A 24,345-nucleotide genomic window follows, 5' to 3' on the forward strand; every position below is an offset into this window, starting at 1 on the left:
GAGACATCATCATTGTGAACCTTGCCTTGACATGTTTAGTACTGGGTACCAACAGAGAGATGCTGAAGACTCAGTGTCTAGGAAGTCTCTTTAAGCAAGGCGACATAAACCACCCCCCCATCTTTGTCACTAAGGGATGCATTCCAATAAAACTTTATTTCTATGCTTTTAACATATTTTTAAAATATTTATCATAGATTTGTGCTATCTAGCTCATTTATGTACTACTAATAATTGTGATCTTGATTACAAAGGAATTTTTGAACACTTAGGGCTTCATTGTGTCAGGAAATTTTTTAAAAATACATTTAACTCAGGGGCACCTGTGTGGCTCAGTCAGTTAAGCATTTGCCTTCAGCTCAGGTCATGATCTTGGGGTCCTGGAATTGAGTCCCATGTTGGGCTCCTTGCTCGGCAGGGAGCCTGCTTCTCCCTCTGCCTGCCTCTCCCCACTGCTTATGTGCTCTCTCTCTCAAAAATAAATAAATAAAATCTTTTTTAAAAATAAAATTAAAAAATACAGTTAACTTAGATTTTGAAACATATTGTTGATAATAAAGTACAATGTAGTCATAAAACTATTTTAAAATATAAATGTATAATTCACTAGAGTAAAATCAGAGAAATGGAAATGGAAATACAATTTCAAAGAGAAATAGGACTCATGTAAGATTTCTAAGTGTCAATGAGTATCTTGTTCGTGGACTTTTTTTTCTTTAAATGGGTGATGGTGGGATGAAATTGTTGTGACATTTATATGCCATTAGTAAAAAAAAATGTAATACAGTCATTTTAAAAATGGCAATATCTATTCTTTACAACTATTTAAATTTAGCAGTGGGAATAGTATACTTCTCAGGATAGTCTTTAGTAGATGCATGAGTAAAAAATGTAAAAGCTGCAGTTTTAAAGTCAGTCTTTCAGAGTGAACACAGTTACTCAGTGTTGATGGTGCTATCCCTAAATCCAAGGATTCAAAAGCCTGACGGCAGGGGCAGATGTTGTAAAGCACTCGACAAACTCATAGCCAAGGGCGAAACCAGGTGGATGTCTACGTAACTTATAGATAGCATCACTTTGTTGGCATACAGAAGCTCAAGATTTATTACTGAAGTAGGCCAGGGAAACAAAAGACAAAGAGTAAGGTTTAGGGATTAAGGCACATGATTTGGATTCGTAGCCTTATAGGGACATGTGTTCTCCTAAATAAGTACTTGTGCCATCATTATCGTCTGTTAAAAAGTGCAGTTATGCAAGGTTTTTAAGGGGCATCTGAAGACTCTTCTTTGTATGACATCTTGTATTTCAAGGTGCTCATTTTGGATGGAAACCTAACTAATTTTTGTCTTTAGTATAACACAACAAAAGATATTTTTTATCTCAACATCTTATGCTTAGTTCCATCAATAGCCTTTATTCAAATTCAATAATTTCTCTTTTTGATGAAAAATGCAATCTGGGGGTACATCTAAACTCTGCTTAATAATAATGAACTACGATAAAATTTTACTTTCAAAGAGAATAAGTTTCCTACAGAGATCAATTTTGTTAACAAATTTGGGAAAGTGGTAGGTTTTCTCTATTAGTTTCTTAGATTCGAATTAAAAAGGTAGAGATTGGAAGCTTATCAGCAATATATAGTTCTTAAAATATCTTTCCTTTGGAAAAAAAAGTGCAAAATGTTAGTGTATATGTATACTTTTGTATAGAATATATTTTATTTAATAATATATGCTATGAATATACTTGTATTAAAAGGCCTTTAAAGAAAGAAACCTAAATAATAGCAAAAATTGAGGCCACTTAAAATAATGAGGTGGAGAATTTCTGCTACCATTCACATTAAAGAGTAAACACCTCACTATTTCTCTGCTTTTTTGGAAAAGGAGATTTTTCATATTCTAATAATCTGAAAATGTTCCTATTTTACAAGACATCTGAGTATAAAAGTTTTAAGTAGCTCATCATCTTCATTTCTTAAAATTACCAAAAGGCATTGAAAGCAATTAGAATCCATTGAATTGGACATATAAAACAAAACCTTACTGGGTCAATGTTCTCTGGGAGCTGAGGAGGGATGGGGTGTAGGTAGCCACACTGAGAACTTTCCTTTATTGCTTCCTTTTTGGCCAGCTCATGCATCCTCCTTATAACACAAAGGGCGGGATGGAGACACCTCTCTTCTCAAAAGCTTTTCTACTTTCCCTCAAAACCAAGTTTCTTGCAAATACGATTTTGCTTTTTTGACATTTTATTATTAAAATATTTTAAATATACAAGAATGTTGAAACAATTGAATGGTCAATATCCATGTACTCATCACTTATAGTCTACAATTAACATTTGATTATATTTACTTTGTCACGTATCTACCTCTCTACTATCCATCGGTTCTATCCATCCATCTATCCATCAGTTCATCTCTTTCTTTCTTTGGTAGATACATGACAGGGTATGTTCTGTTAATCTCTACTATGCTAGTACGTAAGTATGCTCGTACGAGTATGCTAGTAAGTAAACTTCTTGCCTGAGTGTACTTACATGCTTACGCCTTTACAGGTTGGTCCAGGCAGCTCCTGCTTCTCTCACCTGTCCTCACCCCGGCATATCTCCATCTACAAAAGACTTCTCACCCACCACTGAATATAACATGGATTGTTGTGGCCTCCAAAAGTTTGCAAATTTTTTTCCTTCTACAGAGAATACTCATTCTCCTTGTTCTTTTGCTCTTATTTATCCTTCAAGATCCTTTAACTACTATGATTTCAGTGAAGTTTTTTTCTCATGCCTCAAGGCAATTGGTACCTGCTATCAGTGGCATGCTGGTATGACTTTAACAACTCATCCTCCAGGGGAAAATGGCCCTAGTCTGTGGCATTTGCAGATTTCCATAGTATATATTCTCTTCCTTGCTACTGATGTCAGGCTGCCAACATGAAGTTGAGAAGAGATATGCCCAGGGTCACCTGGTGGTTCAGTCAGTTAAGTGTCTGACTCTTGATTTCAGCTCTGATCATGATCTCAGGGTCCTGGGGTGGAGCCCGTATTGGGCTCCATGTTCAGAGGGAGGGCTGTTTGAGATTCTCTCTCTGCCTCTCCCTTTAGACCTCCCCTGGCTCGTGCTGTCTCTCTCTCTTAAATAAATAAAATCTTAAAAACAAAAAGAGAGAGATGCGCTCAGTCTACTCTCACTCTCACTAGTGGACTCGAGCCAGCTTGGGCACACCACTGCTACTATCACTCTATTTGTCCCACTCTCTTGTTGTCATTCCCGTGATTTCCTCCAGCGGAGATCCCGCATCCTTCATATTTTTGTTGCTGGCATTTAGCACGTGGCAGGTGATACGGGGTAAGATTCACAAGCACACTTAATGAAGAAATGATTTGGGTGGTATCGTATTCTATCTAGCACTTCCCACATAGTCTAATTCAGTTAACATGGAGAGGTTTGCTGCAGTACCTCAGCAGGTTGGAGCTGTGAGCTGGATGACAGAGCACGTGTGATGTGTGGCAGAAAGCCCGTGTGCTGAGAATCTCTCTTCCCCCTAGCAGTTGGCTCCTCCCTGCAGTGAGGCTGCTGCACTTTCCCTGTCCCCTTAGAGGCTGAAATCCGCCCTGCAGGGATGCCGCACTCACTCAGCAGGCCATTTGGCATGGATGCCTTTCAAAGTCATGAGAAGTCAGCGAGGGGCTAAGTTAAGGTCAGAAAGGACACATGTTAAAAGCAGATCTTTAAAGATTTCCTTGGTCCCTGCATTAGCCTCTTTCACTTTGAGGACAACTGAGTGTGCAGGTTTGCCTGGATTCTGGATACAGTAACATCAGACCCCAGGCATAAAAGAAGATTAGAACTTAAAAGTTGAAGAGAGAGAGAGAGAGAGAGAGAGAGAGAGAGAGAGACGGGCTCAAAAAAGAAGTGATAATTACCCGAATGGAAATACGAAATGAAATTTACTTAAAATGACCATTTTTTTTTTTTAAACGTATGAAATGTTGCCTTTCCGTTATGGACTTGTAGGTTAAAATGTTCTGTTCTTTTCAGTGAAAAATAGTCACTTCAGTTTTAATGTAAAAGGAATTTTATGTTCCTGCATTATTTTATTTGCTCGATTTTAATTTGAGCTACTGTGGTCATTTCCAGGACTCAAAGAGAGCAAGTATGTTGACTGTGACATTGTGTTTGCATGTTGCAACTAGTAAAATTCTGAAAAACATGCTTTTTCTTTGATCCCGCTATAGAATACAGACTGTGAGGAATTGCAATGGAACGAACATTATTTGAATATTTCAAATTTTGGTGAGGTTATCCAAGTGTGGCATTAGTTTCATTTTGATTTTGAATATTTAGAAAATATTGAAGGCAATTTCTAACTTAAGAGATACTCATTTTGAATGTCTCTTCACACTGTCTGTGATTAGGTTATTTTTTTTTATTTTTTGAGTAAATGTATTCTAATTTTATAAAAGGAGTAGTAAACTTTTTACCTGTGTTATTGAGATATTTAAAAAGAGACAACCAGGGCGCCTGGGTGGCTCAGTGGGTTAAAGCCTCTGCCTTTGGCTCAGGTCATGATCTCAGGGTCCTGGGATTGAGCCCCACATTGGGCTCTCTGCTCGGCGGGGAGCCTGCTTCCCTTCCTCTCTCTCTGCCCGCCTCTCTGCCTACTTGTGATCTCTGTCTGTCAGATAAATAAATAAAATATATTTAAAAAAGAGAGAGAGAGAGAGAGAGAGAGAGAGACAACCATTCTTCATTAAGAAAAGTGTTGTCAGGATGCCTGGGTGGCTCAGTTAGTTCAGCATCTGCCTTCAGCTCAAGTCATGATCTCAGGGTCCTGAGATGGACCCTGCTTAGGGCTCCTTGCTCCATGGGGAGCCTGCTTCTCCCCAGCCTGCTGTACCTTTTGTTTGTGCTCTCTCTGATTTAAAAAAAGAAAAAAAATGTTGTAACATGCTGTGAATCATCATTTTGGGGGAGTACACCTATGAGTACATAAAGTAGAATAATCTGTTACATGCTCTTCAGTAGGTCATTTGATCTGAAAAAAAAATAAGGAAGGACAGACTGGCTCTATCAGAATGTTGATTTTACATTTCAAATTCAGAATTCATTTGAGCATTTTTCTGAGAATCAGTTGATACTGAGCTGAAAAGGACAGTTCCATACAATTTCTTTTCCTCCCTTTCTGACTAGTTTCTTATTTTTCTTTGCTCTGGTTGTGGTTTTTACAAGGCCTTTACTGAAAAATTTCTGGGAGATTATCCTTCTTATATATTTCTCACTTATTTTATGTTTTGCCTTTCTCATTTCTCTTAAAAATATACAGTTTTATTTCTAGCTGCTCCTTCTTACTGCTTTCCTTACCGTGCTTCTAAATATAGTCACCACTTTCAGACCTCACCCACATTTTACATTCTTTGTGTCTTTTGGATGGATTTATGATCTGGCCATACTGTGTGTTGGAGAGGGTCAGAATCTTTTCCCTGACTTAGCACCCCATGAACTCAGAGTGGACTGGGTCAAACACACTGGAAATACTAACTATAGAGTAGGAATAGCATGGTGTTAGACCCAAAACAGAATTTAATGGAATAACGGAAAATATATAGATAAGAAAGAAAGCCACCTTAAGGAGACTAATTACGATCCCATTTTTTTCTTTTCTTAACAAATGTTTCTTAGTAGTCTGTTGATCATAAATTACCTAAAATGGAAGCACAGGAACGTCAGACTTTTAAATGGTCTCTAGGACAGGATTTATTGTATAAAGAACCATAATTACAAATCATAGGTAGTAAATATTGTTAGAAACCCAGGATAAATTTCGAGGCTAGGATCCGGCCCACACACTGTTTTCTTCTCAACTGTTCTGGCCAACAGCATGTAATTCAAGGAACCTAGCAAATGAGAATCCATGGTTCCACTTAATCATTAGAAAAACTGGATTGGAGAGTGGTTTTTTCTCATGCATTGAAACTTCCTCTACTCATCTGCAGGCAGAATAGCTGCTAGTAGTTAAGTCCAGCCAGTCGGTATGTTGGGAGATACCCGCCGTGCTGGGATTGCCACAAGGGAGAAAGAAATGGTCAAAAATATGGGCTGTGTTCAGGTTAGAGAGACAAGGGGAAGAAGCCAGCTCGCTGGTACGCACCTTCTGGGGAACACCCATGAGTGTGTGAGGTGGGTGTGCCCTCATAGCTCTTCTGGCCCACTAACCCCCTCAGGAGAAGGAAGTGTGGCCCATTATGTTTTCCTTTTCCTTGGGGGAGAGAAAAGCAGAGGTTTGGGTTTTGGTTTTGTTTGTTTGTTTTTTAGCCCCTCGGGACGGTTCAAAATTGTGTGTTGATGTGAGTTTTCCTTCTTACAGAAATGTTAGGGTGGTGATTAATTATTTGACTCTCATCAAACAATGAAAAGGATTCTAAATCACATTCTTAAAAGCCTGTGAAGAACCTGAGGTGCCTGGGTGGCTCAGTTGGTTGGGCAACTGCCTTTGGCTCAGGTCATGATCCTGGATTCCTAGGATCGAGCCCTGCAATGGGCTCCCCACTCAGCTGGGAGTTTGCTTCTCCCTCTGACCCACTCCTCTCTTATGTGCTCTCTCTCATTCTCTCTCTCTCAAATAAGTAAATAAAAGTTCTTTTTAAAATTTAAAAAAAAAAAAAACTTGCTGAGAGAAAAAGCAGAACTCTTTCCATCCAAAAAGGTCAGAAAGCTTGTGCTTATCTCAGATTAAAAGACCAAAACTTATACCAATTAGCACTGGTGGGCTGCAATCTCTAAAAAAATTACCTGACTTAATAAATTGTTCATTTGGACTGAGAACATTTCTGATATTATCTGAAAGGAATATTTTGTTGTATTTCTATTGGTGGCAGTAGAACTAGAAAAACAATCTTGTGTTAACACTTCCTACAAAGTCCCATATAATGTATAATAAGGCTGTCTGAGCCCCTTTACCTTGGATTATAAAAATCTTAGAAAGAGAGATGTTTTTCTGTGATTTGCACTTCTCCAGACATGCTTTGGGAATTTAATAAAAAATGAAATAGGTTCACTAAAGATCATATAGTATTATTTTTAAAACATGATAAAAATGTTTACAAGTAACAATAACCTGCATAGATTTATTTTTTTTTTTCATTTGGAAAATACAGTAAGTGGTAGAAGTTACTCAGACAGACCTGTGTGTAACTTTTACATAAGTACTAAAATACAGACCGTGCCACCATCTCTCACTAAACCCAATGCAGTAGTTCTCCATTTTCCCCTCAAGAACATGTGAACCAGCAGAAGATGGAAGAGTATCAAGTCCTAAAAGAAATGTTTTTATGGCCACTAAATGACATGCATGAGGTTTCAGGGAACTTAGGGAGTTGAGACTCCCTTCACCTCAAGGGAGAACCTTTGAAAAAGGAGTTTCCTAATAAGGTAGTCTTCTCAGCATGAAGTCCAGAAATGAGTAGAAAATCCTGGTGACTCACTTGATTCTTTTTGCCAATACATACTCTCTCTGTAAAAACAAAAGAGAAGGATAGGAACCAACCTGGTCAGCTCCATGATTTTTCTCTTTACCGACCTCTCCTTGGAAATCTCGAAAGTTGCGCTTTGGCATTTTGGGGACCTCTGAAGAGCCACATCCAAGTATTAATAGCCAGATGTATAGGTTTTTAAAATTAATTCTGAGATAAATCCACTGTTGGGGGAGGGAGGTGGTTTTGCTTACTGTAGTCGGTTATATATCTAAACTTGTAAAATAATTACAGTTAGATAAAAGGTCACTGACTACTTAACCCTCTCTTTTAAAATATAGGAGCAACAGCCGCGGCCCGGAAGGAGGTGATAAGAAACAAGATCCGAGCAATAGGCAAAATGGCCCGAGTGTTCTCGGTTCTCAGGTGGGATCTTTGTTCTGGTGTTTCTGTTTTGAATGTGATTATGTGTCTTTTGATAAACATTTTAATACCATAATCTGGTAATATAAGTATTTTACTAGAAAATATTTGCTTTTTCTTAGTTGTTTTTTTTCTTTTAAATGGGATTGTTTGTTCCTTACTTTCTTAGTCAAATTGAAATATTCTAAATTATTTCCTTAGAGAAAGCCTCTAATTAGGCTTTTTCACATTTTAACACCATTTCCTGCTGGACTTTAGAAAATTTATTTCACAATAGTTTGAAGTTGTAGTAAAATAGGAAAGCTGTTATAATTCATTTTATGTTTCATTTTGGTTCTGTGGTAAAAGATGAATTTGTCAGGTGCATTTTACTAGATTTCTAGGTAATGAACATTAACCATTGAGCTTGTTCATTTGACTCTATTATTCTAATAAGTCATTGAGAGAAAAATTGTTATTTAATAGTTATTTAATGTTTCAATTCCCATGCAGTGGTTATTTTTTAAATAGATCATGAACCATGTTATTATTAATCCTACGTTGTAAAAACAAATGTTTTCTTGAAGAGAACTAACTGCACTTTATTTAAATTCTTTTATCATCTACTATTTGGTAAGACAAAATAATATATTTCTCCTCAAAAAATTGCCTTAAAATATGGCATTATTTATATGTGAGGAGTATATGGTCAATTCACAATTCCTGATTAACAAGGATAAATAGGTATACCTTGCAAAACAGACCATTTCCATGTTGTATGATTCATAACCAAATTTTTGCCAAATTTTTATCTCAACTCTTCCTCTTAGAGTAGCTGCGTGGGCTCTTCTGATTTCTCTTCTTGCTGTTGCTAGTCTATTCCTGGTAGAGTCACTAAAGAATAACCAAATAGCTTGTTGCCAAAAGCAGAGAGCTGTGAAAAAGATGAAAGGCAATATCATCCTTTCTTAAAGACACCAAATCAAAGTCAATAATAGCTCCATGCTGACCTGCCAGATCCTGAAGAGTCATGTTAAGGCTGAAAATAGGGCACTGTTGCTCCTTACAGCCTAATGAATGAGGCTGCCTGTGCGCTAATGCTTTCTATTCCTGACTGAATTTCCAGGACTCACTCACTCATTCAGTAATAACTATACATGTAAAGCATTGATTACATACCATGAAGAGAAAAAGGCGGATAGCAAGTGGGACATGAGGCACTTATTTTAGTGGGTGGCCAACAAAGAACTTTCTGAATAATAGCATTTGAGTAGGAAGTGTGGGGGTGACCTTCATGAAAATGCAGAGTTAAGAGTGTTTAAGACAAAGAGAAGCAGGTGCAAAGATTCTTGGATGGAAACCAGGTCATCAGTTTTGAGGCCCAGGAAGGTCTGTGTGGCTGGAAGGATGTCTTGTGGTAGCAAAAGACCACATGAAGATCGGAAGTCCACCAGGACTTCTGCAGAATCACTTGCTTGTTTATCATACTTCACATTTACTGACTTTTTTTTCTTGATTTTTTTTTTCTATCTGAAGTCTCTTGATTTTTTTTTTTTCTATTTGACATCTCTGTGGGAAGAAGTAAAAAAAGCTCCAAAATTTCCAAGTGAAAGTGTATTTAAGGAAAAAAGGAAAGCCTTTCTTAGTATAAAAACTTGTTTCCATCCATGTTGGTTTTCAAAGCATATGAAGGTGGTAAAGGCAATGCTATAGAGTCATAGGTTGGCCTCAAAATTGGAAAGTCCTTCTAGTCAGTCCCCTGCCCACAGGTACGTAAGATGGAATTGTTCCCAGCTGAGAAATGGTCTCTTCACACCCAGCGATGGTCAGTGACTTGACGGAGATTACATACATTGATGGAAAATAAAAACAAGATATATTGTATTGCAGAATTCAGGGGGTGTCTAGCCTGAGAAAAGAAGGTGAAGGTTAGCAAGGAATGACTGAATGTTAGATGTGTACAGTACACTGAGTCAGGTACAATGAATACCAAATTGGAATGACAGACATGTGGACACGAAACTAATACAAGACAACGAAATGTGTGCTAAGTACATGAAGAGATGCTCTGCTGCGGATGAGGACGGGGCTCCACAGAGTTCTGTTTCCTGCAAAACAGAAAACAAGAAACCATGTTCCTCAAGAGGTTGACATAGGAGGAATGCTGTGAAGGATAGGTAGGATTCCTTTAGGTGATGAATTGTGGAACAGGCAGGTTTGGGAGCTGAGAAGTCATCAACCACACAGTCACATGGTCCTAAGGGCAGTGCTTTAAGAGCCCTCTTGCTAAGTGCCAGGTGCCCTGTCTCATGGTGTATGCATTTGACAGTAATCCGCACAGCAGACTTGCAAGGGAAGCACTGTGTCCAAACTCAGTGCGCAGCACTAGTGTCTGGAACAGTGCGGTCGGCGAATTCTAAGTATTCAAAAGTGCGGAGTCTTAAGACATGAGGGTAAGTGAGGAATCTAGGGAAAAGTGAAGCTGAAGATGTATTTCAGTTCAGATCCTTGACAGCCTTGAATAGCATGGTCATAATAAAATATCGAATTTTTGCATGGAGTCAGGGACAGTCATAGGATGTTTTTAATAGGATAAAAGGCATGCTCTAACCCATGTTTAGATATTATATGTTAGTGGCAGTGTGACAACTGGACAACAAGATGACTTACTGACGTCAGGGAGGACGTTTTGGAAACAACTGAATTTATCCAAGCAAATTAGGGTATAGGGGGAAACATACAAAGGAAGAGACGAAAAGAATTTGTGAAGCTGGAAGTTTTTAAACATAATGAATAAGCATGAATGGTGGTATCCATTTGTCAGGTATAACTGCCCGGCATATCCCTTACATTGTGATAATTTGCCACATTATAAGGGAATCAGAACACTGTCATTCAGCAGCCTTGGCAGGGAAGGTACAGGCATGTTGCCTAAGATCCACCAATCAAATGAATGCACAGAAAATTTGTGTTTTGAAATGAGCACCGTGAGGAGGCAGGAAGCGGGGAAGGTGATTTCTCTCTCAGCTGTGAAACCTGAGAGGACAGCAAAAGAACTACTTTCTCAGAATGTTGACAGCATTAGCATGAGCTTAAGTGTTGGCTCTGAACAGTGGCAGCACCAGATTCCACAGCGTGGATGGACACCCGTGCTCTTCTGGGCTGCAGACTCTCTGGGTCTGTAAGCTCTCTCAGATCCTTTAGTGCATCTCTCTGCTGTCAGAATCAGCCAGAGTAGGTTCTGTCGTTTGCTCCAAGAATTCCGACCTATGCAAGGGGCGATGAAGGAGAGGAAATGTTCTAAGAATATTCCATAGAGATTCTAGCCTCTGCAATGGGTTGGGTGATAGTGCTGTTATCTAAGGAAGAGGAAGTATTTCTCCATTTAAATACCTAACAGGTATTTTGGGGGAGAATTATGATAAATTGATTTGGGCATATTTTTTCCTCTGGGATGCCGGTGGAATATTCATTCAGAGACGGACAGGAATTCTACCCTGGAGCTTTAGAGAGAGACGAGGGTAGGAAATGTTGTCATGAGAGGGTACACAAGACTAAATAAAGTAGCCTAAGTGGATGGTCTCGCTATGAAACAGAGTAGACATAGGAGAAAAAGAAAAGAATCCTCTAGAACAGTGCTTTGTAATAGAAATATGATGTGAGCCACATCTGTAGGTTGACATTTTCTAGAAGTCACAGTAAAGGAGTAGAAAGAAATGGGTGAAATTAATTTTAAGACTGTCTTTTATTTAACACATATGTTGAGAATTTTATCCCTTCAATGTGTAGTCAGTATAAAGCTTCTGAAGGAGATGTCTTACATTCTTATTTTTATATTAAGTGTATGAAACCTGGTGAGCATTTCATACCAACAGCACATCTCAAGTCGGGTTTCAAGTGGATAAGAGCCACACGTGGCTGGAAGCTTCCATTTTAGAAAGCACAGGTGTGGAGCCAGAGGAAAATGATCATCCAAGGGACTGGGAAAGGGGAGGCCAGAGGAGGAGGAGAACTAGGGAAGAAAGTGATTGAGACCTCTGCAAAGAGTCTTTCCAGAAGCAGGCGTGGTCATCAGTGGGCAGTAGAGCCAAGGTGTATGAGGGAGGACTCAGTGGATGTGGTTGGAACTGAGGAATGGGGAAGCTGCCAGAAACTATGAGTGCTTGGGTTTTGTATGCAGCAGGAGCAACAATCAGAATATAGGGAGATGAGGAATATCGTTGAGTGCAAAAGGGAAAAAGAAGGGAGGAAGCCTGATTTCAAATATGAATGCAAAAAAGAAGATATGTTCCTTTCTTTAGAGGGACTCCCAATACCAAATCCACATATTAGCACTTAAGATGATTTCTTCTTGGGGCGCCTGGGTGGCTCAGTGGGTTAAAGCCTCTGCCTTCGGCTCAGGTCATGATCCCAGGGTCCTGGGATGGAGCCCCGCATCGGGCTCTCTGCTCAGCGGGGAGCCTGCTTCCTCCTCTCTCTCTGCCTGCTTCTCTGCCTACTTGTGATCTCTATCTGTCAAATAAATAAATAAAATCTTAAAAAAAAAAAAAGATGATTTCTTCTTTGTGTGACCTCTACTGGTTTGACAGCAGAAGCCTGGAAAGGTTACAGTACTGTGTGAGGGCAAGCAATGATTAATGACCATCTCAAACCTAACATTTTTAAGTCAACTATAGTAAAGGATATAGAAATCTCAAATGTGGATAACATCGCCATTCTGTTTTCCTTTTACTCATTCTTTTAGTAAATGTGTTTCGAATGTGGACTATATACCAGGTGCTTTCCTATCTGGATACTTAAAACAACAACAGAATAAATAAACTGTATAGTTTTTCAGGGGTAATAAGTGCTTTAGATAAAAATAAAATCAGCAAGGGGAGATGGGCAGTATATAAACAGCCTTCTAAAGGAAGTCCTCACTTAGAGGGCTATACTTGAGCAGAAATTCAAAGGCAGAGAGGTAGTGAGCCATGCAGATACTGGAGGGAGAGTGTGCCAAAGAAGGGTAGAGCCCTGAGGTGAGGTGTGCCAGATGTGTTGGAGGGACACTAAGGGGAGTGCACGCTGATAGGAAATGGAGTACGACAGATGGGTGAGGTTAGGAGAGCGTGGGTTGGGAGTTAGTTTTCAAAGGCTGTGGTCAAACCTAAAGATTTTGCTTTTCACCCTTAATGAGAGGAGAAGCCTTTGGAGAGCTTTGTATAGGGAAATGGTAGGATCTGCATATGTATTAAAAGGCCCAGCCTGTTTGCTACACTGAGAATAGACAGGGATGGAGGCAGAGAGTGTGATGAGGATGGGGCAGGAAGACCAGTACAGAAGCTGCTGGAAAAAGCCAGGCAAGAGATGCTGGTGGGAAGCAAAAGAAGTCAGCCGCTAAAAGCTATGCGTTGTATGATTCTGCCTCTATGAAACATCTAGAAGAAGCAAATGTACAGAAATTAGATTAGTGGTTATATAAGGGTGAAAGAAATGGAGAGCCACTCTAATGGACAAAGATTTTCTTTTGGGGGCAATGAAAATACTTGAAAATTGATTAAGGTGATTCTTTCACAATTTTGTGAATACACTAAAAAAAATTGATTAAATCACATACTTTAAATGGATGAATTATATGGGATGTTGCTTCTACTCCACAAAACTGTTTTAAAAAGGGAAGTGGTAGGATTGTGAGAGTGGCAAGATGCTGGAAATACTTTGATGGTAGAGCCCTCAAGGTTTGTCAGCTGAGTGGAGATGCGAGGAGGTGGAGAGAGAGAGAGAGGACGGGAGTGAAGGGGTAATTCTTGAGGCTGAACGAAAAGATGAAGTTGAGGAAAGTTTATGGAAGTAGCTGGTTTGGGGGGATCATTTAAGAATTCTGTTTGGGTCATGTTAGATAGCTTCATAAAAACATGGCTTTTGTAGTTCTACATATAGTAGATGTTATATATCTATACATATGTTTGTATTATAAACACTTTCTGATTATGTAGAATTACAGCGTTACCTACATGGAAAGAGATGAGAGTATTCTTATTTCATGGTTATTTAATCATGATGATTTATTAATAAATCAAAGTGATTAATAGTTCTGTGACTAATAAGTAGCATTGAAATAATGATGTGCAGAAGATGTAAGACAATCATCACAATGAGTAATACAATAAAGTTCTATTAGCACATCAGTGGGGGGAAACACTGCTGAAAAGGTGGGAAATGTTACCAGTGGCTTTCCTGGCTGGTTGTCATTATTTGTCTACTTACCATGTGACGTCAATTACTTAATAGCGCCTTGAATGTAATTTCTGGTTCCGTAATCTATAAACCAGAGAGTTTTTTGGTTTTTTGTTTTGTTTTGTTTTGTTTTTAATTTCTCATATATACTCTGGTTTTCTCTCCCGAGGGAAGTAAGTTCCACTCATTTCTGCTGAGCCATGGCTGGAAAACTTACACATCAGCACTCTCCAGGGCTCATTTTCAACATATTTATGGGTGTCACGGTGGCTGTCCAGCAAACACTGTATGGCAATGCCTGCTTACAGAATGTGAATTGTTTTCTGTATCTTCGGGACTCGGAAGACGCTGAGCCTGCGCCAGTATATAATCGTAAACTAGCACGGCAGCTGTCCATTGACGTGGCATGACTTCAGTAGGAATGTATAAAAACGCAGTATGTTTGAAATAAAGTAAAATCCAGAGGGCCTGGGTGGAGGGAAATGTGAGTTCTACTATGCATTTCCCCCCTTTCTTTTGAAGGAAAATCAAAGTTAATGTCCTCTCTCCCCTTGTGCCTTTGCAGAGAAGAGAGCGAGAGCGTGCTGACGCTGAAAGGCTTGACCCCCACGGGCATGCTCCCCAGCGGAGTGCTTTCTGGAGGGAAGCAGACACTGCAAAGCGGTAAGCAGGCCCAGTGGTGCGGGTGTGTGGGGGACAGCTCAGGCCGCGGGGTCGTCAGAGCCCCGAATTATTCACCCCTGTCAGCGCGGCCTCGGTCTTCAGACCTTCTCGGCGGGAAGAAGGGCTGAAACCCCATAGCAGTCGGACCAGTCCTGTCCGACAGAATAGCTCCCTCGTCGTCCCTGCACCGCGGTGTTCGCCCATCCACCGCCTACCTCGCCACCCGCCACGGACACACAACAGTCACCACACCCGCAGGCTGGGGACAACCCACTTAGGTTGGCCACACGCAGGACGGCTTTGACAGCTTAGAGCCATTCCACTGCTAAAAATAACTTTTTTATAAATTACGTTTCTGCTAAATGTTCTGGCCATTGGACTGAAAAACTAGACACACGGGTAAATACATGTCCGGAGGCCTAGATTATAGTGGAGAATGGAAGGACCTCAAAAGGGTTACTTCATTATCTCCTTGAATAGAAGTCGGGAGTCATATGTGTCTTTGATTTCTCCATCCAAGACAGAGGAGACTGAGAAGAATCACATGTTATTTTTGACAAACAATGAAAACATTTCTTTTAAGATAGAGATAAAGATTTTTTTTTTTTTTTTTGGCCTGTTAAAATGTGTAGCTTTCTGGACGAGTGCTGTCTAGAGAACTTTTTGTGATGATGGAAATTTCTGTGTTGGTCCAGAGGCCACTGGCTACGGAGCACTTGAAATACAGCTCCTACAACTGAGACACCAAAACGGGATTTTTTTAATTTTAGCTAATTTGTATTAATTTGCTTTAAATAGCCACATGTGACTAATGGCCACCACACCAGACAAAACAGCACTGCATACTCTTTAACGTTTGTGAATTTTGTCTTGCTGTTTTAACTATCATTATGTACTACCATTATAATTAGAGTCCAATTTTAATAATACATGATGAAAATTTGCTATTAAATTATACTTTAAGTGAATGAGTAAAAATCAATAAAACAAAAATCCACTATAACATTTGAAAAACTAATCTCAGCCTCTTGCTTATTTTCCCTTATTTTTCCCTGAATCTTTTTTTGTGGGTTTTTTCCCCCCTATCTCTACCCTTCAATCTAGAAGATTCAAGTATTCCTATAGTTACATGATTTAGACACACCTCTTCTACATAGAGAATCATGCTCAGCATCACGATAATTTTCTTTATTTTCATGGTAGTTTATTCCAAACTCCGTGTCTCTGGTTTCCAGAAAAAGACACAAATTTGTAAATGAAGATAGGAAAAGGCATAGAAGTAAATTTATCCTTGAATTTGTAACTAAAAATTATCCTAATAAGTTTAAAAAAACAAAAATTTCTCCCACCAAAATAAACATGTTCTCTAAAAAATTAGCATAAATGGATCAATCATTTGCACAAAATACACAACTATCTAAATGACTGAAATGTGCATAGTTTCTGATAAGCACATTTTAAGGTACAGGGGGTGTATTATCAGAGACTATGGGCCACATTTGCTTTGGAAGAAGACATTTAATAATGGACAGTGCATATTTCTGATACGTGGGTGCTGGTGTGGTTCCAGATTTTTGGTTTACCTTTGAACTTCAGTTATTTAAGTTCTTAAAACTCTTTGTTTTGTTAACAGATTTTCACCTGTATTTTAACTTAGGTTATTCAGTTTCCTTTTCTGTTACTTTATGTTGAATCCATTGGTTTGTGTTTTTCTGTGTTGAACTCTCACACGTGCAAACACATTCACATATAACAGACATTAGGGCTAGAACCTCGCTAGTCCTGAGAACTTGAAAACCCCATATATATTTTAAACCACATCCACTGAAACAATTTCAAAATCCACTGTCTGGATTTCAAATTATCAAAAAGAAGAAACTGCTTGAAGCTTTACTGTTTAGCTTATCCCCATAGTGGTAAATATTTTACATTTTTATCAGAAGGCATTTAGAATACACTGTAAGGAAATTATAGTGTACGTTTGGCAGTTGCTCTAGTTTTAAAACCTTAAATTTTAAGAAATATGCAAATTCAAGGGAAGGGGTAGAATTTTAATATTAAACATTTTGGAGTTACCAAGGAGTTTTACATTTTAGCCCTTAATGAGGGAGATAGCAGCTGGCCTTAATAACGTGGAAAGACTCATACACCTGTATTGGTGAGAATAGAGGCCCTAACCTTATTATAAAACTTGCTGAGAAAGCAGTGGGCTTTTAAAGTGTTGCCTCAGAAATATGCTGAGGTTTCAGTGTTTGGACTGTCTCTTCTTTAAAATGCTGATAGAATTATTACTGCAACTGACATGTTGCCACTTGATGGTAGCATTTCAAGAATTCCCTTTCCATGGATGGTATTCCAGTAAAGAAAACTGACTTTAAATTGGGTTGCCTGGCAGAGGAAGTCCAGACTGTGCATACCATTGCCCACCTTTTCTCCCTCTCTCTTACCACTCCAGACAAGCTCTGTTTGTCTTTAAAGGACTAGCAACTCAGACACATTGATTTTATTCTTCCTCCAGATTCACACACACATACACACACTCCACTTTTCCACTGTGCTAGGAATCGCGCCATTTAATGTTAAATAGTGTGAATTATCCCACTGATATTATGACACTCCTTCGAGGTCTGCCATTTTGTCTGGCATTTTCAAATCTTAAGTCGCCAAGCGTAGAAGTGGATTTTGTATACTTTCCGTGTCCGACTAAGACTGACCTAGTCTCTTACTGATTCAATCTAAATAAAAGAAAAATGTCTTGTTTTTCAAAAGGGTTGACCATATTGTCATTTATTTCATGAACAAAAACCAGTTCACTCAGATAGGTGTATCCAGCTCATAAAATAAACTTCTCATTTTTGTTGTGTTTTTTCCTTTCTTTTTACCATATCTGTTTTGTTGTCTGTACCAGAATCCAGCACTTACAGGAACATTAATTCTCTGAGCTCCCTTGATCGTCACTGATTTGTTCTTAGAGTTAAAAATCCTCTGCTCATTTTTCTCATTCATTTTGCACCCCCTTTCTTCTCTTCAGCTACTGTTGAGGCTATTGAGGCTGATGAAGGTAAATTGGCCAGTCCCCTTTCTGTTGTACCTGCAACAGATAAGGGCTCTGCTGGGTGTATTCATTTTTTTATTTTTTTATTTTTTATTTTTTTGCTGTAGCTTGTACAGAGTGTGTGGGTGTTGGGCTAACAGTTGTGGCTCAGTATTAACCAAAATGTTCTTGCTTTAAAGGGGAAAATGTCCTTTTATGGTTGGTTTGTTTGTTTTTTTTTTCCCTTAAAGCTATGTTTGACTTTGTACGCAACGAACCTAGTATAGTCACCGAAAACCAAAGGATTATATATCTTGAAATCTTGAACGATGTGGGGTGGGGGTTATGGCAGCTGTTTTGACGAATATCGCATAAAATAATATTCTTTGAGCTGAACCATGTCCCTCCCTCAAATCATTTTCAGTCAGCACTGAAGAGAAGAAAAATAGCTTTATTAAATCTAGTCTTCAGAAGTTTCTAGCCAAAAATAAGTGTTCGTTTGAATAGTGCTTTGTTGTAGTTCAACATCAATTTATGTCTCTAAAAAATATTCCAGTGTGAGACAGCTGTGTATGAGGTAAACAGTTCTGCTAGTCTTACAAATTTTAACCTATTGGTATTTGTAGGACAGTTAGCACCCTTAAGATATTATAAAGAGTTCAAAAATCCCCAGTGGCGGTGGCAGTGGCCGCGACAAGAACAGTGACTATCCAGTCGTCACTCAGTTGATGGTTCACTGAGTGTCTGTTTGGTGCCAGGCACTGTGCTGAGGCGCAGTACAGAAAATCGAGAATTGTACCTCCCCCGCTGTGGCCTAGCATGGCGAAAGGACAACATCGTTGGTCCTCTAGAAATTACTTTCAAATCAAGTGCTTGAACAATATAGTCAAGAGAGGACTGCCTATCAAAATAGTTTTTAATATTATCTATACCACACCCTCTGGAAATTTTAAAAAGAATAATTTGAAGTTCCCCTTTAAAACAAAATTCTTCAGTTGTATTTTGTTCTTGCAAGATCACTATTTTTTAATTTTTTCCCAAAATTGTGTGCATATGGTCCTTCGATACGACGTAAAAAGTGCCACTTTAGACTGTCGAATTTGCATATGATTTGGTTCTGGTAGGGGAAATGATAGCACTGTAAGAGAAAATACAACTGCTTCCTAAATAGCAGCGAATAAACTGCTATTTATGTGGGAATTCTCTATTCCTCTTGGCAAATTCTAATCTGCAGTGTGCATTCTTGTTGATAGTTTGGCTGTTTTCTGTGGTTTCTGTGACTCTGTGTTGTGTTCAGTATACTACCAATGTAAATTGCTAATACCCATTGTCTGACCAGCAACTACAGCAGAGCACATTCTTCCAGACCAGGGTTAGAGATTTGATTAGAGATGGAGCCCCATTCGGGACATATCCATTGTTCCAGCTAGAGTTTGAATTTCTGCGCTCTCACCCTATTGGCTTTTAAAACCGGTTCTGAGATGCCTCTTTTACCGTTTAAATAATAAAATCGCTTCACAAATTATCATGTTGACAAACTTCTGTATTTATTCGTTATGATGAAATGATATTCACAGTGGTTTAGAAAAAGAGTAGAATGCCACTTTGTGCCATTATTGTGTCCCTCAAAATAATTGAGTGTTCAGGGTGGGTGCTCATGAGACAGCTCTGTTATTTTGCAATTTTTTATTACCAAATTAGAGAAGAATTAAGAAGCTTTGCTTTGGGCCTTGGTCTTTCCTCATTCCCCCCATCTTCTTCCTCTCACAGTTGACTAATCACCATTTTGCTAACCTTTAAAATGCAGTGGGGTAACAAACTATTTCTCATCCTTTCATGAGTTTGGAAGCAATGGTGTAGCTCTTTAAAGAATTTCATCCATGCTAGTGAAAGGCACTACACATTTGTGTAGGACTGGCTGGCAAAGGTTCAGCTTGAAACTGCTTTGCTTCTCCCCCACCCCCCAAAATAAGGTGGGGAGGATAAAGTTACTGCAAAAGTGTCCCCGATCATCCAAGGAGATGTAGCCCAATTCAGCTCTGGTGATTGGTCCTTCAGTATCTGGCTTGCACATCACAGGAAGTAAAGCAGACTGATGTCATTGGTTTCCTGTATGTACCTTGTTTTCAGCTCACTGGTTGGTGCACCCACTGAAGAACTCATTAAGCTTCTTGCACAAATGTCTGATCTATCTCTGCAGCATACTAAGGGTTAATGAAAAAAATCAAATATCCATATGTCCCCTTGAGAATGCCATGTTTTCACTGAATAGGGCCCAAACCAATCCTGTAATTTTTGCTGAAAGTTGTGAAAGGCGTTTTCTCCTTATTCGTAAAGCATCACTTACGTCTGCCTTGATCTACTAGGAAAGGGTTTTGCTTTGATTTAGGCAGTAATGGATACCAGATGAACATCAGTTTGACCCGTTTTGCGCTGAAGGGTGGACAACGTTTTTCTACTTAGTGATCTGATCTTGATTTTTCTGAGTTTCTCTTACCTTGTCACCCACTCCACATGCTTCCAAAGTTGAGTTAGAGAAACAGAGGTTTGTAATTTCTCTTTTTTCTTCATGCAGCCGTTGAGTTGTTTGCCAAGAAAGCCTTTCTGGGATTCTGAGATGGCATGGAAATGCCCCTAAAGTTAACTCCTTTTAGAGCTCCTTTTAGCTTCTGCTCTAAAGCTCCCTACTAGACTTCTAGGCATAGCTTGCCTGACTCTACTGAATTTGCCATTACTAGTACAGTGGAAGACCCAAAGGAAGCCTATGTTATGGTCTGTCTAGGTTAGGATGTCTGACGCAGTAACCATGCTAATGATGTGGCCAGTTGATGCTAAGTCTGGATACCTGTCCCTGGTAGCAACTTTCCTCTTGACATATCCACTTCAGATTTCATTGATATAAACTCTTACGAAGAACCAGAGCAATGTTTACATCTTACTAACTTGAAGAGGACATTTTGGTTGGCAAGAGACATTGGCTGTTTTCAGACTTTTTGGTTATCTTCGGGTATGGTAAGGAGTGTGTTGTGTTGTGTTCAGGTCCCGTCATTCTGTTCTCTACTAAAGGATTCCCTCACTCACTTCGAAATCTCTAACCTCACCTGATGCAACAGCTGTGCCCTTTGTTTTCCTCTGGCTAACCTAATTTTTATTTCTTTTTTTTTTTTTTTTTAATGATTTTCTGTCTAGCTATCAAAGGATTTTCACCACAACATAAGATCACTAGCTTCGAGGAGGCCAAGGGCTTAGACCGAATTAATGAGAGGATGCCACCTCGCAGAGATGCCATGCCCTCTGACGCCAACCTTAACTCCATCAACAAGGCTCTCGCCTCAGAGACTAACGGCACGGACAGCAATGGCAGTAATAGCAGCAATATCCAGTGACCACTTCCTGTTCACTTTTTTTTTTTTTTTTTTTGAGCTGCAGGGCATGATGGGGATTGCTGCATATCAGCAGTTGGATGTTCTTGCCTCTGATGGTAGCTTATTTGCTCTGGGGGCCAGGAATTGGATTCAGTTTACACTATCATTAAAAAAGAGGGATAGAGATAATAAACTATATTTTGGTGGGGGTGGTGATTAAACACCTCTTTTGGGTATGCCTTTTAAAAATGCTTATAGAAAAAAAATTAGAAAGAAAGCTAATGCTAGTATATACTGCAATGTTAGGGGACTGAACATGTTTTCCTACTGCATTGGGGACTTCTAGATAGGTTAATGAAAGGTCTTTTATTATGTTACTGGACACGAAAACTTTGTCTAATTTCTTACTCTATTGTACGTTTACAGTCGCAGCACTAAAAATGGATGACATCAAACATTTTTAACAAAATGATGTACAAACTAAATAAGGACTATTTATTGATAATGTTTTGCTACTCTTGTCAGACAATGGCTATAAAATGAATTAGGCAGTCTTAAAAAAAAAAAAAAAACAGAAAAAGAAAAAAAAAAGAATGTTGCAAATTTGTTAAAATGCCAAAAAGGACAGTTTAATTTTGTACAGATTATGCTTACCTCAGGTTTCTTTAGTGTGCTTGAATGCCCTTCTTTCCATATAACACTTATCTTATTAATTTAGCAATGAGTATCTTTCTTTTCTTTAAGTTTTAAAAAAACTGGAATAATTACATCTATCTTTTTTTTGCTGTTTATATTTAGGGTTTTTTTTGTTGATAAATCAAGTCTTGGTTGTGGCTTGCTGAATTAAATATTTATGAGTGGTGCATTTTTAAGTATAGTGAACAAGACACCATATTAAGTACAGTGATAAAGCATCTATATTCTGTAAAAAAAAAAAATCTGCCTATGCATGTTTTTTAAGAAAAAAAAATGGCTGTATCGGCCTGTATGAGACTGTAACGCGCTTAGTGGTCTGACATATACTGGAAATGTATGTATACTGGCGTACTTTATATTCTCTAAAATGCTTAATGCCTTTGAAATTTTGTAATCAAAAAAGCTTTGAAAAAATCTAAAGGGGAGAGTATTCTTAAAAGTTTTTAACATAAGCTTGTCAGTGCACATATAGACGGTTAGCATGTTTAGCAAACCTTGTGAAATTTAAATAAGTTTGTAGTTACATGTGAAACTCTAAATGCATGGTAACTGTTAATGTCATAACGGTTTAGTTATTTTGTTCTGTTCTGTCATGTGCCACAAAATATGTACTTTTTTCACTTTTTTCCCTTTGTATATCAGTTACGGGTTACAACTGGTTCATTCTGAAACAACAACAAAAGTCCATTCATATTTTTTAACAATTGTATAAGTGCCCAAGTAATTCACTACAGCCTAAAGCCTTGCCTTTGTAATTTGACTTCTGAAATGTTGGCAATCAAAGCATGCACTTGTAACAATGACAAAGAAAAAGCATTTTATATTACTACTCAATAAAATGTGCATGAACTTAAAGAACTCTCATCCTTTCACTGAGTCTGCTGAAGGGATTTCTGTGCACAACCACCATGCTGTCTTCGAGGTGCTGGGCTCACCACCGCACATCACAGATTTACTTATTTAACAGGCTTCCTTCCCCGAGGGCCTGGTGATCTGAGGTGTGGTGCCTACTTCCGCTGGAAGAATCTTGGTGGCTCTGTGTCTCAAATCAGCAAGAGAAATATATTTAAAGAGCAAATGCCATCTTCTGGCTCCCTCAAATGTGGGAGTCAGTTAAGAAACCAGAGCATTCCTTTTTATTGAAAAAAAAAAAAAATTGTTATCAGGTTGTTTCAGTTGTATTGGATGCCCTATCTGCTCAAGCGAAAAGAACTAAGCGACTAAGTGCATTTTCATCACAGACGAGAGTTGCGTTTGTACTGATATGAAATTTGTATATGGCGCTCCGGCTCATATCTAATCACCTGAAGATTTAAGATACACCAAATTGCAGTTTGTTTCTAACATTGTTCATTTTCAGTGCACTTTGTTTTATGTAATAAAGTATGCCTGTTATATCAAATAATAAGAATATGGCAATTAGTGATATAGTGTACCAAAACAAAGATGTTCTAGATATATTCCCTGGCAAAGACTATCCCAAATTTATTTTCATGAATACAAACATTTTTCCCCCCTATGGATATTTTTCCACCCTTAAAAAAATGATGTCCAAGGAAAATATTTAGATGCAACTTATTAGAATGATGTGGAAGAAGTGGTAATTCTTGATACCAAGGTGTTTCTTTTCATTCTTATAACTGCGGAGAAAATATCCTGACCAAAAAATTTTCATTTTGGGGGATTCCTTTCTTTTACAAATTGTGCTGAGGCAACTGTGGCTTAGAAATAAACATTTGACATTAAAATAAGCAATTGATGTGAGTATGGTTTGGTCTGTCCGGTCAGTAGTTAGGAAAGTAAAACTGTACGTTTTTGCATGATTATTCAGTCTATCAAGGAAATCAACGTAGAGCTGGAGTTATTTCTCCAGAAGGGATAATACCACCAGATCACCAGTTACTAGAGCTTTCTCCTTCACTTTATTTTTTTTATTTTTTTTTAAAGATTTTATTTATTTATTTATTGGACAGAGATCATAAGTAAGCAGAGAGGCAGGCAAAGAGAGAGAAGAGGAAGCAGGCTCCCCACTGAGCAGAGAACCCAATGTGGGGCTCGATCCCAGGACCCTGAGATCATGACCTGAGCCGAAGGCAGAGGCTTTAACCCACTGAGCCACCCAGGCGCCCCCTCCTTCACTTTTAAAGAACCTGTTGAATTCTTGAATTATTTATGCCAGTGAACCTTTGGCTGTACACTCAAACACCCACATGCCTGCGTGCACGCGCGTGCGCGCACACGCGCACACACACTCACACACACACACACACACACACACACACACACACACACAGAAACAGCCTTCTGTCCCCTCCTTCACTCACCCTTAAAGTGATTTACCTCTTGAGAGGTCAGAGTCCATGCTGAGTGGTCATCTAGCTTTTTAAGAAATCAGAGCTAGATTTGATCAACCCTCAGTTAGCAATAGTATCTTTCTTAACCAAAGTACCTTCTGCTTCTACTCTAAAAATATTTTTGAAGAAAAGAAAGAAAATC

The 24,345-nt window shown here is 38.7% G+C and overlaps 1 protein-coding gene across 3 annotated transcripts in view; it reads left to right on the forward strand.

The window, feature by feature from the left end:
- Positions 1-23,600, forward strand: part of LOC111154566 (protein phosphatase 3 catalytic subunit alpha) — a 318,897-nt gene extending 295,297 nt beyond the window's left edge. For 2 of the 3 annotated variants that reach the window (XM_022514226.1, XM_022514235.1), the window contains 3 exons: positions 7,815-7,899; positions 14,657-14,754; positions 20,978-23,600. In XM_022514226.1, the coding sequence (XP_022369934.1) occupies positions 7,815-7,899; positions 14,657-14,754; positions 20,978-21,174 (380 nt within the window). In that variant the 3' untranslated portion in view covers positions 21,175-23,600. Of the gene's footprint in view, positions 1-7,814; positions 7,900-14,656; positions 14,755-17,785; positions 17,816-20,977 lie in introns of all 3 variants that reach the window. The other variant, XM_022514218.1, reaches the window with a different exon arrangement.
- The last annotated feature ends 745 nt before the right edge of the window (positions 23,601-24,345 follow it).

The sequence above is a fragment of the Enhydra lutris genome, unplaced genomic scaffold (assembly GCF_002288905.1).
Source record: "Enhydra lutris kenyoni isolate GAN:26980312 unplaced genomic scaffold, ASM228890v2 scaffoldscaffold3, whole genome shotgun sequence".
Classification (NCBI taxonomy): Eukaryota; Metazoa; Chordata; class Mammalia; order Carnivora; family Mustelidae; genus Enhydra; species Enhydra lutris.